Source organism: Anarhichas minor, unplaced genomic scaffold (genome assembly GCF_050575085.1).
Source record: "Anarhichas minor isolate MPS153535 unplaced genomic scaffold, ASM5057508v1 ptg000051l, whole genome shotgun sequence".
NCBI classification, from domain to species: domain Eukaryota; kingdom Metazoa; phylum Chordata; class Actinopteri; order Perciformes; family Anarhichadidae; genus Anarhichas; species Anarhichas minor.
In genome coordinates this window covers 1,698,546-1,715,504 of record NW_027466497.1, presented here as the reverse complement: position 1 = coordinate 1,715,504, position 16,959 = coordinate 1,698,546, and the positions used below count along the sequence as shown (strand labels likewise).

At 41.2% G+C, this 16,959-nt stretch overlaps 1 protein-coding gene across 1 annotated transcript in view; it reads left to right on the top strand.

The window, feature by feature from the left end:
• csmd2 (CUB and Sushi multiple domains 2) overlaps positions 1–16,959 on the top strand; it is a 201,255-nt gene that overhangs the window by 100,076 nt on the left and 84,220 nt on the right. Inside the window, exons 10-16 of the mRNA XM_076075332.1 lie at positions 2,006–2,127; positions 4,330–4,433; positions 6,285–6,397; positions 10,221–10,403; positions 12,152–12,342; positions 12,594–12,729; positions 15,440–15,634. Coding sequence (XP_075931447.1) covers positions 2,006–2,127; positions 4,330–4,433; positions 6,285–6,397; positions 10,221–10,403; positions 12,152–12,342; positions 12,594–12,729; positions 15,440–15,634 — 1,044 coding nt within the window. The remainder of the gene's footprint in view (positions 1–2,005; positions 2,128–4,329; positions 4,434–6,284; positions 6,398–10,220; positions 10,404–12,151; positions 12,343–12,593; positions 12,730–15,439; positions 15,635–16,959) is intronic.

Sequence of the window (16,959 nt, the reverse complement as noted above, 5' to 3'; positions counted from 1 at the left end):
TTTATACCAGTTTGCTCATTAGGGCCTTTGAACACCCTCATCTCTGATGGAAATGTGTAATGTAATCACCTGCAGTATCCCCTTTAGCGTCACCTATAGGCCATCATTGTTATTCCACTTCAGTTAATGCGCTCTCAAAAAAATCCAGCTTTCCACAGGTACCTCTATTTTTTTTCTTTTGTCCTAGACTAATCCAGTTTCTTACCAAGATTAAATTGCAGCACTATGGAGTGGGGGGGGGGGGGGGGGGGGGGGGCATGATCTCAGTAGGATTATATGGGTGGGGGGGGGGGGGTGATATATCTTCATCTATCAAAGATAATGTATGTCATCTACATTTCAGAAAAAATAATAAATAAATCACCAAACAGTACTGAAGGCCTGGTACTGACACCTTTGTCTTATGTTCTTCTTTGAACTGAAAAAACACAGAGACGTGATTGTGCCTTTTTGAATGCCTGCCGCAGTATCACATGCAGTTGGTTTTCTTTGTTCTGTAAAGATTGAGAGAATAACGTCCGTGAAATTGCCCTTTAAGAACATCTCATTCCATCATCCTCATTTAACTTTTGATCCTGAGCTTTTGTTCTGCTTCAATGGAGATTCAAAATCATCCGGGAATAATTGAATATCTGTATCCTAAATTAGCATTAGCCATCATTAAATTCTACATCATTATCATTAGCGCAGGACAAAAAAATACGTATTCTCTGGCTGCAAATTCATTCCCCTCACATGAAATCCACGGTTCTCTTTGTGTTCATGTTCCTGTTACACTTTCATGTCACTGATCACATAGGATGTGGGTGTATCAGGCACGATAATGAAAAAAAGAAAAGATAGGAGTGGATATGATAGCTTCAGTGGACATCCTCTCTGCTGCATTATTTTTGTTAAGGTCACCCTAACTGTCAGCAGAGCTCACATTAATTTCGCCAAAGTTCTTTTTACATTTTAATAGGGGTGATTTGGTGGGAGAGGGGTGGAGTATGGAGCCACTGAGTGGGGCCTAAAAACCCATAGGACCTATCTCAGACGTAACTCATTAAATTTAGGGTAGCTGGTTCAGGCTCTTTCAAATACTTCCAGGTTATCCCCACATATGTACACACGTACACACTCACTTCCCTTAAAGTACTCATTAGAAATTCTGCTTTAAATTGAAGGGGTGTTTAACAGTTGGTTTGCTAACTGCTCACCTCCTTTTAAGGAGAATATGAAGTGCAATACTCAATACATTTGATACATGTATTGTTTTCCTCTGATAAAGTCACCCACACATCTCCTATACTATACCTGGGCAGGCCCCAACTAGTATATATTAATTAATGACTGCCTTATTTAGAAGTGTACAATGCAGAGGATCATAAAAACAGTCATATTCTTTTGTTTTATTCTTATAATAAATCACCCTGATAATATTTACTCCCCAGTGTATTTTAGACCTGTGGTAGAACTGTGTGATTTATGGGTTTGATTGAGTTTTTCATTAGTCTATTGTCTCTGGTGCCACACTAAATTGGCAAGTCAAGCGTTTGAAGGATGCACAGCATGTTGATAATGGTTTAAAAAGACAAAAGGCCTCGCTGTCATTGCCAAGCCAAACAGCTTCAACTTTCAAACGTGATGCTTGCTTACAGTTTAGTCAGCAAGCATCAGGACGAAACCTCACATTTGTCATTTTTGCTCATTAGGATTATCTTTAGGATGCAATCCATGTCACTTGGTAAAGATTGAATTGGGAGGTTTGAAACCCCCTCAAGTTGTTTGTTTTTTTTGCACAAATTCATATTACAAGTATGAGTATAAGAAACCTTAACAGGTGGAGGCTGAGGTAGTTGAGGTATGTCTAGCAGTCAAACAGCATAATGACTTGTGGATTCAACATGAAATACATGAGACGGTTTGACGGATCCTCCATCTTTTCTGGTTTATAAATGATTATGTGTGCTTATTAAACTGTCAATAACTAAACATTTGCCGCTTTCTGTGTCTTACCTTGCAGCACCAATGTGTGGAGGACAGTTGAGAGGACCAAGTGGTGTCATCACATCTCCAAACTACCCGGTCCAGTATGACAACAATGCCAACTGCACTTGGCTCATCACAGCCACAGACGCATCAAAGGTAAAAGTCATTGAATGTGGGATTTATGCAACAGTGCATTGCTAATTTAGCTTTGCCACTTTAATCGCCTGCTTCCAGCAGTGTGTTAAGTGGTGTGTTTAGCTGCCAGCAAACTGAAAATCAGTTGACTGGTGTGTTTGCACCTGTTAAAAAAAGGGTAACGCCAAAGGAAGCTCTTCTCTGACACACATGACTCACTTTACACTTTTGATAATTGCTACAGGACATTTAGGGGGCTGTTGAGCACACCATGTGACTGAAGCTCTCTCAGAAAAAATGTGGGACACAGGGAAAATGAAAGAGGTGGGCGAGAATAGTGTATCCAACAGAAGACAGAGAGAGTTGTTAGAGAATCACCTGTGGTCAAAAATGGAGAGAAAAGTAATGGAATGGATTTGAGAGCATGCTCGGAGGATATCATGAAAGTGTCATAGCCACTCTGTTCAGACTATTGACTTTGGAGTTGTGTTCAAGGCCACCCAGCTGGTCTACTGCCAAATATCCTTCTTTGAACTCCAACAAAATGGTTTTACAAATGTGTTCTCTTATTGCACTTTGCCGAGTTAAGGAGAGGCTGTGTGAGGTGAGAGTCAAGGCAGAGGGGGTAATCAGATACAACGTACACCTACCCAACCCCTCCGCTTGCATGCATACATACACACACATATAGACACCGCTGCGTATACCAAGCCGGCAGGCAGCTTGCTGAAACAGACAACGGTACTTTGGGCTGTCTCTCGCTCTGTTGTCTGGTGCAGATGATGATGGAGCGAGGCAGTTTTTTCTGTTTAGAGATGGAATGGGCTCATATTCCTGCCCGTCCGCATAGGCCCAGCCAGAGGAGACGTTAGGTCAGGCAGGAGACTGAGGCGGAACTGCAAAGGGAGGTGGGTAGGACGTGACTCTGCTCTTCTAGACCTAAATGCAGCCTCGTGCCATCATGACTAATGTGGGTTCTTGTCAAGTGTTGCTTCTTCGGTATGTCCTGAAGGCACTGACTGCGGCTGCTTTTTCGCTGGCAATCATTTAAATGTTTATCTGACAGTGTCAGGGACATTGTGGTCTCTTTTCTGAAACAACCAAAATGTCAGACATGACGTCAGAGATGGCAAACAATATAAAGTATATATATGGTTGCTGTGTTTTTTTTCCCCTTTTCTTGTTCATTCCACCCTCACCTCCTGCGTCACCTGTTGGCTTGCACATGGGAGATGAGTTTGTGGTGTGAAACTCTATTTATCTAGTGATCTGACCTATTTTGCCTACACACCATCCATCTCTTCTCTCCTCCTTGGCAATTTTCATTAGGCACTGGGTTTAACATAGGACAGAATGCAATTTGCATTTATATAAGCTTTTTCATTAGGCCTGACTCTCTCAGCCCTCTGAAAACATTAAGAATTTGGCGGAAATCATTGGCAGCCAATTTAAAATAGTAGATAAAGACAGCCCTTGTTTTACTTTTTATTTATTTATATTTTAGTCTCCCACATTACCCTGCTGTTTTCTCTTTATGTATCAACATTTTGCACTATCTTGATCAAACCGTATTTCTCTGTCTGTCTTTATTAGAGTTGCCCCAGCTAGGGCACGCTTATTGATTCTCTTACCTTGTTCCACCTTCTCTCTTACACTCCCACCTGCAGCATAGAAATGAGATGAAATGAATAGGTCTGCCTTTTCCTCGCTGTTAAAATCCAATTCATAAATCTTTTAAAACTTGTGTGTCACCTTTATGATTATATATTCACCTCGTGGATAACCTTAAATTCCCTGCCACATCTCCCGATGTGCTTAAAGTCATTTTGAGTCTGGCTAGATAGGCCACAAAGGCATCTGCAACCTGCTGATTTGATGAGCCAGCTAGTAGGGGTCATGCAGACCGTCTGGCAGGCAATCAGATATTTGATTAGTGGGTGAGGTTTCATAATAACTAGATAGGAAGTCCGATGTAGCAGAATATACTCACACAGTCACATGCAACAACAAAACTCTGTGGCCATATCGAACGGAAAAATATAAACAAATTGATAACATGTGTGGAGATGGAATTGTGCCAGACAAACATTCAAAAGAGACGGATGGATGGACAGCGGGATGGAGAGTCACAGATGTGAAGGGGTCTCTCCTCTGTACCTGGTGTCAGGAGCATTCAGGCATCTGTCGTTTACAGTTGTGTTGGCAATGTCCCTCCTCGTCTAGGTGATCAAACTGACATTTGAGGATTTTGAACTGGAGCGAGGCTATGACACCCTGACGGTGGGGGACGGCAAGGTGGTGGGAGACCAGAAGACCGTCTTCCACGTGTGAGTGACTCCTTCGACCCGTGTCTTTTTCCCTTTAATCTTCCCTCTGTTCTCTAACTTTTTCTGGCTTTTACTTTGCACCATAGTCTCCTTCAGTTATGTTCAGTGTTTGCCACTCAATGTAATCAAATTCGGTCTTTTGCTTTCTCTTTCCTCTTCACCTTTCTTTTATTGGCACACTTGCCTTTTCTCCTCTTCCACTTCCCTGCAACGGGCAGCATCCCTCTCTTTTCCCTTTACCCTCCAGCCCTTTTCTCTCTGTTGTGCTGTGTCTCTTTTATTGCATCACCACCTGATGCAGTAGTGCATGAAAAATAGATGCTGCGCCACCTTGTCAATCATCACTCTTTTCAATGTTAAAAACAAGTTCACAGCCATGTGGTTCAGCATTGCAAACTGCATATTGATTCCCCTAATGGAGTTTGTGCTAGCAGACACTCCATTACAATTCACAGTGTGTTGTTATTAATTGTGCAGAAATTTACCACCTTAATAAAGATTTTATGGATCAATTTTTACGCGAGATAGCCTCACAGGGGTGGGAACTGGAAGGAGGTGGGAGATAAATGAGGGGGAGATTTGTGGAGGAGGGGTTTGTTTTTAAGGGGAGATCTTCCTCACTTTAATATTCTTGTGCATATACTTGCACAACACAGAAACACAGAAAACGACCTAATCTTTTTAATTACGGACTTCCCCTGCCCTCTGGACTCCCTCTTCATGATATGAAAGTAGAGTGAGCAGTTTTGTCACTGGGATCGGATGCGCTCTTGCACACGATCGGATGCACTCTTGCACACAAACAAACTAGAAATAATTTGGAGAATATACTGCAGCTATCTGCACAGCTTTAATTTAGGACTATATTTGTGAATCAGTGGTGCAGGCAAGTGTGTGCATCGTTTCGGGTTTTTTTGTTGTCATTTTAAGATCAGAGGCATGTCACCGTACTGCACCACAGTCATACATGTGGTGGTTAATAAGAAATGAGACACAGCCAATCAAATCCCCTCATTTCACTTGAAAGACACTGTGCTCACTGTACACACTGACCACATGTGTTAGGTCGGATGTTCCATAACATTGTCCATACCTGCAAACCTGTGTTTATAGGAAACATAATTCATGAAATTCTATTGGTCAATCAGGCAGCATTTCATTTGAAAAAATTAGTTAGTCAGCTTTAGTTTTATTAATGCAAACAATATAAAGAAAGGGGAATGGAAGGGTGAATCCCCATAATGTGCTGCACTGTGGTGCTTCTTTGGATATACTTCTTATTGCATTTTTCCTCCCACTTATTCTTCGACAAATTCACAGAAACTCACCACAAATTATAAAATGGCTGCAGGAAAAGACAGACCCAACCTATCCAGACACCACTTCCTTACTACTCCCACCATCCTTTGTGTGCCATCACTAAAATGAGGTCCCCTAATCACTTACTCCACAGCTATACACTTCCTAATTAGAGTTGGGGGAATTACTATTCAAACAGGATTAAATTACTTCTGTGGCATTGACTGATCTTGCCTTCATTTTCCACTTTCTTGTCCCCAACTGTTTTGAATTAAAGGGTTAGGAAAAAAAAAAAAGGCTCCTCAGACTAGAATTGCCTGCAACCATTTTAGAACACGTTTCTTTGATGAGAAAAGTCAGATAGTTTAATATATAACTTCAGGTGTTGTTTTTTCTGCTCCCGTGAAAGTTGTTTTAATGATGCAGTAGAAACAGGGCCTTTGGCTATTAAAGTGACACCAAATTCTGCAGTAAGTGCAAACACAATTGACACACCTAATGTTCTCAATAATCTTAGAAGAAGTTGTCCTCTTGTCTCTTTCTTTTTTTTAGCCTGTCTGGAACCACCACTCCAGACCTTGTGGTTAGCACCAGTCACCTGATGTGGCTAAACTTTAAAACAGATGACACCAGTGGCTCCCTGGGATTCAAGGTGTCCTACGAAGGTAAGGGTGCTTCAAAATGTGTGATTGTCAGTCAGTGGAATGCTTGCTGACATCATTTTAAAAAAAAGTAACTCTTTCTTTGAGAGTCTCGGTTAGAATGACGTGTCTTTTTTTGGTCATTTACCCTTTTGCATTGTGACTAATTGATCAAAGCTGACAACATGGGCACTGATATATTTTGCTTCGGTTTACTCTGTTATTGTCCTTGCCTGTATGGATCATCGTGAGTTTAGTTTCAAGAGCATAGGGGTCAGAGAAGACTTTTGTAGTGAAGCTTAATAGCGTCATAAAACAATAGGCACTCGCTGCCATGTGAGCTGCTTCTTTCGCATAACATGCTGCATCTCTAGATTACAGCTAGACTACAAAGAAGTACTCAGTCTAGTCAAGGATTATCAGTGAATGGAATCCCAAATTGCTGTTTTCTTTGCATATTGTGCAAATTATGCTCTGAGATTAATTGTTTATGTCGTGTTCGATGCCTTGATTCAGGACAATAAAGGTACTTATTTTGGTAAAACAGGCAACGGGCCATCAATGTAGAATACTGCAGATAGCTGACGCCTTCGCCTAATCTGAGTGTGTATCTGTGTGTGCGTGTACCATTATGTTTGTGTCTGTGTGTGTGTGTGTGTGTGTTGGGGGGTTCATGTGTGAAGACCAGAGAGACAGAAATAAGTGACAGTGTGAGTTCGTCGATCTCTATGTGTGTGTTCTGTCTGTCTGTGTGCATCTCTGTGTGAATCTGAGGAGTTTGCCAGAGTTCTTCTTCTAGATAAGTCTGCCGCTTGCCTCTCAGAAGCACAGCGAGTCTTCTCCCTTGCCCGCAGATGCTTATTTATTATCAGTAAAAATAACAGAGAAAGTGGAGCAGCATGCTAAACCAAAGTGTAATTAAAACAATGAGTTCTACTTAATGAAGGGGAAGAAACACTTTGAACCACTTCACCTCCCAGATTGGAGCACCCAGAATCTAATTTGCATTCACAATTACTTGTATTTTAAGCCTGATCATCAAGTGTAATTGCAAACACAGTCATTCCAGTACACACACTCCCACTTTACTCTTCAATTTGAGTGTGGATTGCACACACTCTGCAGTGGCCGCAATCACTTAACTACAATGCTAAGTTTTTAACAGTACGCTTTTTAGAGCCCGATCAGACGGCTTTTAATGGTTGAAAGTTGGAAATGTGCCACGTGTAACTGTCTGGTGGCAAAATGTTGTCGTCAGTGCTTGAATAGGGCTAATACCCACCGATAAGATATGCAATTACTTTTGCATAACTGCACAGTTAATGCAGTTGATATTAGTCGACATTGTCCAAATGTTGTAAACAGGCCACTTCACTAATCTGTAAGGCTTTTATGTGGTATTGGAAACATTGGTCCGTAAAGCCACATTGAGATATTCTATGCGATATTGTGTTTTACCAGTAAACTTTATTATTAAAGTCCTCTTGTCGTTTTAGGCCTTAGGAGATTGCGGTAACTTTGTTGACAGTAATGTGAGTCTGAGTCCCATTACGATGCTTGGATTACTCCAGAATGTCAAACAGACAGGGACAACAAATATACCATCACATCTCTTCGCTTATTCATGAGAATCAAATGCCTTTGCACTCCTACTTGCTCTTATACACAACAAACACACACACACACATTCACAATCTCATGTATACCAAGAGACAGTCCATGAAACACATGCACAAGCCAATGTTCACACTCACTTCAAAGGGCTCTTATTCATTGCCTCCATTTTCCCTCAAGTTCTGATTGTGAGGACCCTTGAGAAAATGCACCGCAGGGGGTTTGAGTTCTTCAGTGTGTCTGTTATAGTGACAAACAAGTGATTGTGTGTGTGCCTGAATGCATTTGCACATGTATGTATTGTTGTGTTTGTCCTATAGCTGTCGTGTTCTTCCAGATGTAGTTTCTGTTGGATCTTATACATTCGCTTTAAATATTTTTATTTTCTCTCAGGCCCAACTCAAAACTCGCTTTCAGCATCCTCCCTTTTAAAGGTGACTTCGATGTGAGATCAATGAGTTGTCTTGTGAATGAGGCTGCCTTAGGACAGCCATACATCCAAACCGCATTGAGCTCTACATATGTGTTCTAAATGATGATCATCATTAGGGCTGAGTATGGATTTATGCCCAGCACTGCCCCTGGTGCGATTTAAAATCGTATTAGGCCATCATTTCCTGGATGGATGAGCTTATTCGCTTTCTGTGTTCCCCCATCCGGATGCCTCGATATGATACCTCAGCATTCCCATCTGCAATATGCAACCTCCGAAAAGTAGAAAGAAGAGTGAGTGAAAGAAAGAGGGATGCATAAATCTTGCAATAATGAAATTGGCGTGTGTGGTTTTAAGGAAGAAGGGTTCATGAGGTGTGCGGGTGTGTGTGTGTGTGTGTGTGTGTGTGTGTGTGTGAGAGAGTTTGTGCATGCACCTTAAAGTGCTCACATCAGCTTCCAACGCAAGTGTGAACGTTTATCACACAGTAAGGGGAAAGATACAGTTGCAGGGGGAGAGAGAGACCGATGTGAGAGAGGTTTGCAACATAAGTGATTAATGTTTTCGGGGGATAAAGAGAAGTAAGGACTACTTGGTGAAAAATGAAATTGTCCTGAAATGTAATAAATTGTTAATGCTAGTCTGCCTCTTCAGCCCAAAATGAACTCTTCACTGATTCAGTCATTGCTAATATTCATTCAAGTTGCTTGACAGGACTGTCTTCGATTCTAAAACCAGGAACAATGAAGCAATGACCCCGGACACTCTTCAGCTAGAGATTCATGAACCAACTAAGGTTACTGCGAAGGACATCTACCTTTAACAGCTAGTTCTCCAAGATGTCCCACTCCATGCAAACCCTCTCTGTTGTTCAAGTATTTCTTCCTCATCTTGCCCTATAGGTCAAAAAATAAATAAAAAATTGGCACAATGTTCCTGTAATAAGAGCTGGTAATAATGTAGAGTGCATCCTATTCTGCATGCAATGTTCACCTTATTGTTTTCCACAAGTTGTAAATGTATTTTCCTCGTCGTCCCTGTGGGAAGATGGGTGGACAATGTGCTCGTGGAAAGTTCCAACATCCAACAGTTGAGAGTTAGCTGCAGAATAGCATTGTACAGAACGATAAGGGAAGTCATTATTTCTCTGGACTGCAGACTACATGACTGCACTATTCTTCCAGGCTTCCACAGTCAGCAAAAGAAAAAAAATATATATATGTAAATGGCAAAGTAAATGAATAAATTCGTTTTTGGGGAAATATTTTTCAATTGGCCACCTAAGGACTTTTGCCCTGTCAAAATATAGGGTCAGACTAAATCGGTAGCGATAAGCTGAATCCACATTTTCCTGAAAAATAGGAATTAATGAGAGACAGCTCTATCTGTTTTAATTGAGTGTGAGGTCCTGCATCTTCATATCACTTATTGCCTGTGTAGTAGTATCTTGTCAAAATCCGCTGGAGGCTGCCGTCAGTAATAACCTTAAGTTGAGATGCCTCTTTTCTCTCTCCCCCACCCTCCTCTTTTTTAACTAATCCATCTAGTATTTGTTAGTAAAACTGTAGAAAGGACACTTCTCATTTACAGGGCCACCATTGTGGTCCATTATGCTAAATAAATAAACAGTATTTTCTTCTTTTTTTTCCAGATAATATAAAGGTTAAAGAGAGGAGGATAGGGCTTGTGTTGAATCTATATCTATTGTGATTCAAACAGGAGCAGGTCTTTATTTGTTTTATGAATTCCTGCTTTGCATACTTCACATTCTTACCTATGTATTTATTTTTACCCAAACAGAAATTGACCAAGGCAGTTGTGGAGATCCCGGAATCCCAGCTTATGGCAAGCGGGAGGGGACAAGTTTTCGTCACGGGGAACGACTCTACTTTGAGTGTCTGCCTGCCTTTGAGATGGTGGGGAAGAAGAACATCACCTGTCAGAAGAACAACCAGTGGTCGGCTAAGAAACCCAGCTGTGTTTGTAAGTTCTCGGATACCGTGTGTCATTTAGATTCTACATGCACCATGTACAGACATGTGCTTCACTAATCAAGAGGAGCATAAGTATGTATGTTTGTGCAGATGAGTGCAGAGGGGGCTGCATAACAAATGATCAGATTATCCCCCACAGTTTGCCCAGCAGAGGCCGTGGATTTTGAAACAGTAAGAGTGCTTATTAAGTAATTAAAGCCACGAAAGACAAACACAGAGAGTGAGAGAGTTAGAGGGGGAGGGCAAAAGGAAAAGAGAGCTGACCATGCAGATAATGGCCACTGTTTGTGTTATTGATATGATAATAGGGTGGCCAAAAAGCTGCAGTACCTAGATAAACATCACTGAGCTGAATGACTTGCTGGCGCAACCTTTGGCCAATAATATTGCTAAACATTGTTTATTTAGTTGACATTTAACAAACTATTTTAGCCATGTAGACACAATGCAGGGTGCTTGTATTCATCATCCAATATGATAATGCATATAGCCTACTTATTTATTTACACATGCATTAGGTATAAGGAATAATTACATCCTGTAGCTAATCATTTTTAAGGGGAAATGGAAGAAGTCCTAAAGTAATCACACATAGATGCAGAACTAATTGAAATTTTGAGATAAAGCCATTCACCGCATGAGTGCAAAAGGTAGAAGGCAGAACCTTTGTCATCTCTCTCTCTTATTTAAACTTAGGAAGATAATATTAGTTATCAACATTGCTCCTGCACTGCTGGGTAAGCATTTGAATAGGATTAATTTAATCATTAATAATAAAACAGGGAACCTTGGCTGCAGATTCTGATAGTTGCATTCATATATTTGAAGCACCAGTGCATGTTTAAGTATCTCTCCAATGTGCATTTGTGAAATTTGGTGCGTCCTTTAAATGCCAACCTACGTCATTTTTCTAAATTTACTGTTAAGTGAAACATCCTTACACAATCGATAGATCGCAGCACCTGGAAGCTAGAACAACCTTCTTTTTCATGGCCTATGTTTCACCTCAAATATATGTACAGACCAAAGGATAGTTGAAGAAGTGGGGGCAAGTGCCAATGACAGCCGAGTCTGTGTATCCCATCAGATGTAGATATCTCCGTGAACGACAGCATCGTCAGTGCTGTCATTTTCATTCCCAAGCATATACAGTACTTGTTTAGCCTTCACAGACCACCATGAACAGAGCAGACATCGTGAGCTGACTCTTCAAGGAAGGCTATCTGCCCAGTAACATCCAGGTATTGTGCCGTTGCCTTCTAAGCACATTAATTGGAGGTACTGGGATCAAGTGACAGCCTTGAGAGTATTCAGGGAGGGAGATGAGTCTTTCATTTTGCTAACACTTTCCCTATAGCTAGACATTGCTTGAAAGCAATGATGTCTCTGGTTTTGTTGTCAGATTTTTGTTGGGCTTAGGTTTCCTCTATGCCCATTTCATTCCACAAGGCTTTCTTATATAAGATGTTCTTTCTAGTGGGTTCGTATTCTCATATAATGGTAGATAAATAGTTCAAGTTTGCCACAAACAACCTCTTCTAAAATAACATCATGGGCAAGTTCCTCACACATATTTTCTTCAATAAAATCTATCAAATCATATTATCTTGTAGTCAGCAAAAGTAAATAGAATCATCCCTTATGATTTCCAGCCTCCGAAACAATTCTCAGTTGCTTTGTTTTATTTCTGTTTCTCCCCATTTCTTCTCTCTCTATATCTCCGTATTCCTTTTATAGTTTCCTGTTTCTTCAACTTTACCACTCCATCTGGGGTGCTGCTGTCTCCCAACTACCCTCAGGAGTACGGCAACAATATGCACTGTGTGTGGTTGATCATCACCAATCCTGAAAGCCGCATCAATCTGGCCTTCAACGACATCAGCATGGAGAAACAGTTTGACTTCCTCTCCATAAAAGATGGTGGAAAGGTAGTGTTGAATTAGAAGCTGTATTTCTCAGTTACTTTGCATAGCTCTTTTTTGCATCAACAACTATTTTCCTGTTGATCAGTCATTGTGCATGTCAGTAGGAGAAGCAGACTATAAATATGTGTACGAACTAAACCCGTCTTCCAGCATCATTGGACTTGCTAGTCCTTCTGTCTACCTCCCCATAGCAGCTGTTTACTCCCTGACTTCTTTTCTTTTTAAGCTTATGATACCTTTAATCTTTTTGTCAGGCTGAGTCTCCTATCCTGGGTACCTTTTCCGGTGACGCCCTACCTCCTCCCATAACAACTAGTGCCCATGTGGCCCGGCTGGAGTTTCTGACTGACCACACCTACACAGACAGAGGCTTTAACATCACGTTTACAAGTAGGTATTGAGTGTGATTGAAGGACGGCCCTGCTCTCCACTTAGCCACGGTCACCCCACAAAATCACAAAATCCTGTACCGACTGGATGTTTTGTATTGTATAATGTGTGTACATATGTACTGTACAGTATGTGTATCTGTATGTGTGCGTGCATGGATGAATCATCTGCCACATCTATGTCTCCCTCAGACCCCATAAACACCTTTCAGCCATCAGCAACACATTCTTTGCACACATAGAGAAATGACAAAAACCCTGTCTTTATTGTATAAATAGAGACTTGACATCTAAATAAAAACCCTAACAAAGACGCAGGATCCTTACCTGACAGATACTTTGCAGCAGTGCTCATTATATTCTATTCTGGGTAGTTGCTGACTTGTGAGGAAATTCCAGATGGGTTTTGTACTCTGACGCAGTAACCGTTGGCTGCATGCTGGTAAACCCATTTCTTGGAGATACTGTACCATGAGGGTTTGGCAGTGGCAGTGCATTCATTGCATTATGCATCATTTTGTAATGAGCCTGATCTTTGCATTGTTACACATCCCAAATTAGATATTCCCTTCCATGGTGTCTAACCCTAACCCTATAAAGCCACAAAGATTGATAGTAATCTTTAAGGTGCCGTTGGGAGGTTTTTCTCAATAACAGTTGGTACTAAATTTAGTAGCAGTGACTCACTTTAATGGAGGCAATAAAGTGTTATTTTTACTTTTACAGTTTGATGCTTTTGTATAATCTTCTTTGTACTTCTCGCCCTGGGGTTACCACATCATTACAGAGTTATCCAGCTGCTTGGGGGAAGCATTTCATTCGTTTATTGTGTTAATGCAATAACATGCACATACAAGTGTCCAGTCCACATGGACAACAAAAATACAGTCCCGGTGGTAAAAGACAAGAACATAACTTCTCACATTCAACATTACTTTGGAAACAAATAACTTTTTCTTGTCCAAAGCTTGACACACACATAAAATCTGCCACAAAAGTTTTTTCCCTAAAATGCAGCTCACGTTTTTTTGGAATCATTCAACTAAAAGAACTCATATGCAATAAAGGATATTTTACTAAAGCATGTAGCCCTTAAATCATCATATGATGAGCAGCAGAACATGAAATGGACTTCATCTTCGATCTCATCTAATGCTGTCTGTTTCTATTACTAACGGTAATGTACCTGAACGTAACTGTGCACACAGAAATATCCATGACTTTTGGTTTAACTGCTTCACATATGGCTCTGCTCTAATCGTTTATCATGAACATGTATGTTCATAGGTTAGGTTTGTATACCGATCATAAACAGCCATCCCTCCTTGTACTTAAAAAACAATGTGTGCTGAGCATCATAGTTACTGTCACCTTTAAAAAAAAAAAAAAAAATGATAGATCCAGGGACGTCCATGCAAAGATCATCTCACATGGATGTCTGATGTTTCTGGGCCTATAAACTTCATACCTGCTATGTAGCTGCTAAGGTGTTTTGACGCAAAAATATTTAGAGAAAGTCTTCAACACAGTGTTAGTAATTAACAAACTGAATATTTTCTTTGTGTGATCATTTGATCCATTTCACTGTGGTAGCTGGTATGTCAAATTGCAATGCACTCTGAGGACTCATCCTGTATTCTGTTTCTAGTTCCTAAAATACTGGTGCTCTAGCTAAAATAACATATGTCAGCCTACCCCGGGGGGCTTTTGGGACCTTGCTCTTGCTCATTTGCAGACATGTCATCAAGCCAACCCAGGTGCCTCTGTAAAGCTGCAAATGGGGACAACACATGGCAACTGCTGCATTAATTAGCCAATTAGATGAATAAATAAATTACCAATGCAGCATGGTGAATGTCAAGACCGGTTAATTGAAGATGACGGTTTGTTCCTGAAAACAGTGTCATCTAACTGCAGGACTGTTTTTTGGGGGGGGGGGGGGGGGGGGGGGGGTTGTGGTGCTGAGCGGTCAACTTCCATCATTCATGCTAATTAAGCACATGCCAAACTGCCACTTTAATAAATAAGATGATCGTGATGGATGAGGTGTGGCTGGCACTCTGTTTGGGTCCAATGGATACAGAAGAGGGATTCATCAACACCTACACGTGTCACCTAGCTGCATGCGTGTACAAGAGTGAGAGCGAGAGAGTAAGTGAGAGAGATAGTGGTGGAGGTGATGTATTTGTTTACATGCCTTGTTCCAGGGTTATGCCTCTTGTTGTGTGACTGCGTTTCTTCGTGGCCTTTCGAACTGGTTCCTGCTTGATAGATAAAATCTTGAGGACGTAGGAAAACTATTTTTCCCTGTTGTGTTTACTCCACGTATCATTCAACAGTGTCATCTGGCCTGATGATCTGCATACGGTGTTGTTGCCCACCCTCTGTAATCACTGCAGCATATTGAATCAATGTGACTCACTAAGTGAAACAAATTTTCTCTCGTTAAATGCTGGCATTGCTAAATGCTGACAGTAGGGGAAAAAAGTTTTGTCCAGAAACTAAGGTAATTATTTTAGAATCTCTATGGAAATTAGCATCCTTGCACGGAAAATGTAATGTGTGACAAGGATTAATACCTGCCGAATTACAGGTGAGCTGTTGTGTTTTCAACAACAGGGCACTTAATGTTTTCTAACAATATTTGAACACTATCACACCTTTGTGCTCTCCTTCATACTAACCCGATCTCCTCTCTGTATGTCCAATAGCATTTCGTCACAACGAATGTCCAGACCCAGGTGTGCCAGTCAATGGGAAACGCTTTGGTGAGAGCCTTCAGCTGGGCAGTTCAATCTCATTCCTGTGCGAGGAGGGCTTTGTTAAGACCCACGGCTCGCAAACCATCTCTTGCATTCTCAAGGATGGCAACGTGGTATGGGATAATGCAGTTCCCCGCTGTGAGGGTGAGTAAACAAGTGTTACCCTTCATGACAGCCATCTTACAACAGGTTTCGGATGCTTGTTGCCTAACCGGAACATCTTAACTACACTCTCCAGCGTTTTTCATTAGGTGGCATGAGATGAAACCTATTACTGGGGACACACATGGGTGTATACAAAAAACAACGCATGAAAAGCATTTGTTCCATGGTCGAGCATCTCATTAGCCCGGTGCCCACTGTGTTATAGGTTAAGTACAACTGTTCTAAACCATCATATTGGAATATGCTTTTTTTCATGTTAACTGTGGCTAATAATTTAGCCTCACTGCATCTCAGGATTGTAAAGAGATTATATCTTCTGCACACCCAAATATTGAATGGATTATTGTTGATAAACGAGAGGACAAGAAATCAATCGAAATAGATTTGCTGCTTCTTCTGGGATGCATTCATTCTATATATTTTACATTTGTTGCAGATATAATTAATTATTGTCATCAACAATATCTATAATAACAATAATAATTCATCCTTCTGGCAGAGATCACAAAGATCTGACTAAAGGGTGGTGATTGCTGGTGGTGATACAGAAGCTTTGCTCTCTCAAGTATCTGTTGCTGCAGACATCCTGTGCTTGCATGCAGGTTGCTGAACCATCCATTTATTCCTCTCTGACTCAATATCAATAAACTATTTCCAGCAAATCAGAAAGACCAATAGAGCTGGCAAAGCTAAAAGGAAGTTAGGTGTTAACCAGCTTAGGCTCGTGGACGCCAGCAGCGTATAGCACATTTAGCACAGACATGCTTAGGGCTCTAAGGGGTCTAATCAGGCTCACTATTCAAGATACGCAAAGTAGAAACCATTATGAAAACATGTCACTTCCCCCTGTGTGCCACAGCAGCGTCGTATTCCCCTGAGACCATCTATCATACCCCTGCGTTTGTAGCTTTAATGCGTTTTATAGATGTCCTTCAGTATGCTGAGTTGGCTGATTAAATCATTCCACTTCAAAGGGAGCGAGGAGCTGGCACTGTAACTAAGCCCTCTACTGTGCCTGTGTTCTGGTTAAGGATAGGCAGTTACAGAGATGTACAGCAAAGCGAGCAGTAGCAGAGGTGAGGGTACGGGAGAGGGGTCGATGTGCTCAAGTGTCTTTTGTGCATGGCGATCAAAGACGTTCTCTTTTCTCTGTTTGATGGGGACGACAGCAGCACTTTTGCAGGAGGGGTTTGATGACAGATTTAGAGACAAAGGGACAGGAGAGGAAACATATGCATACACATGGATATGCAATGCATGCCCGTGTGCACACATGCACACATACAATGAATAGGTGTGCTCCT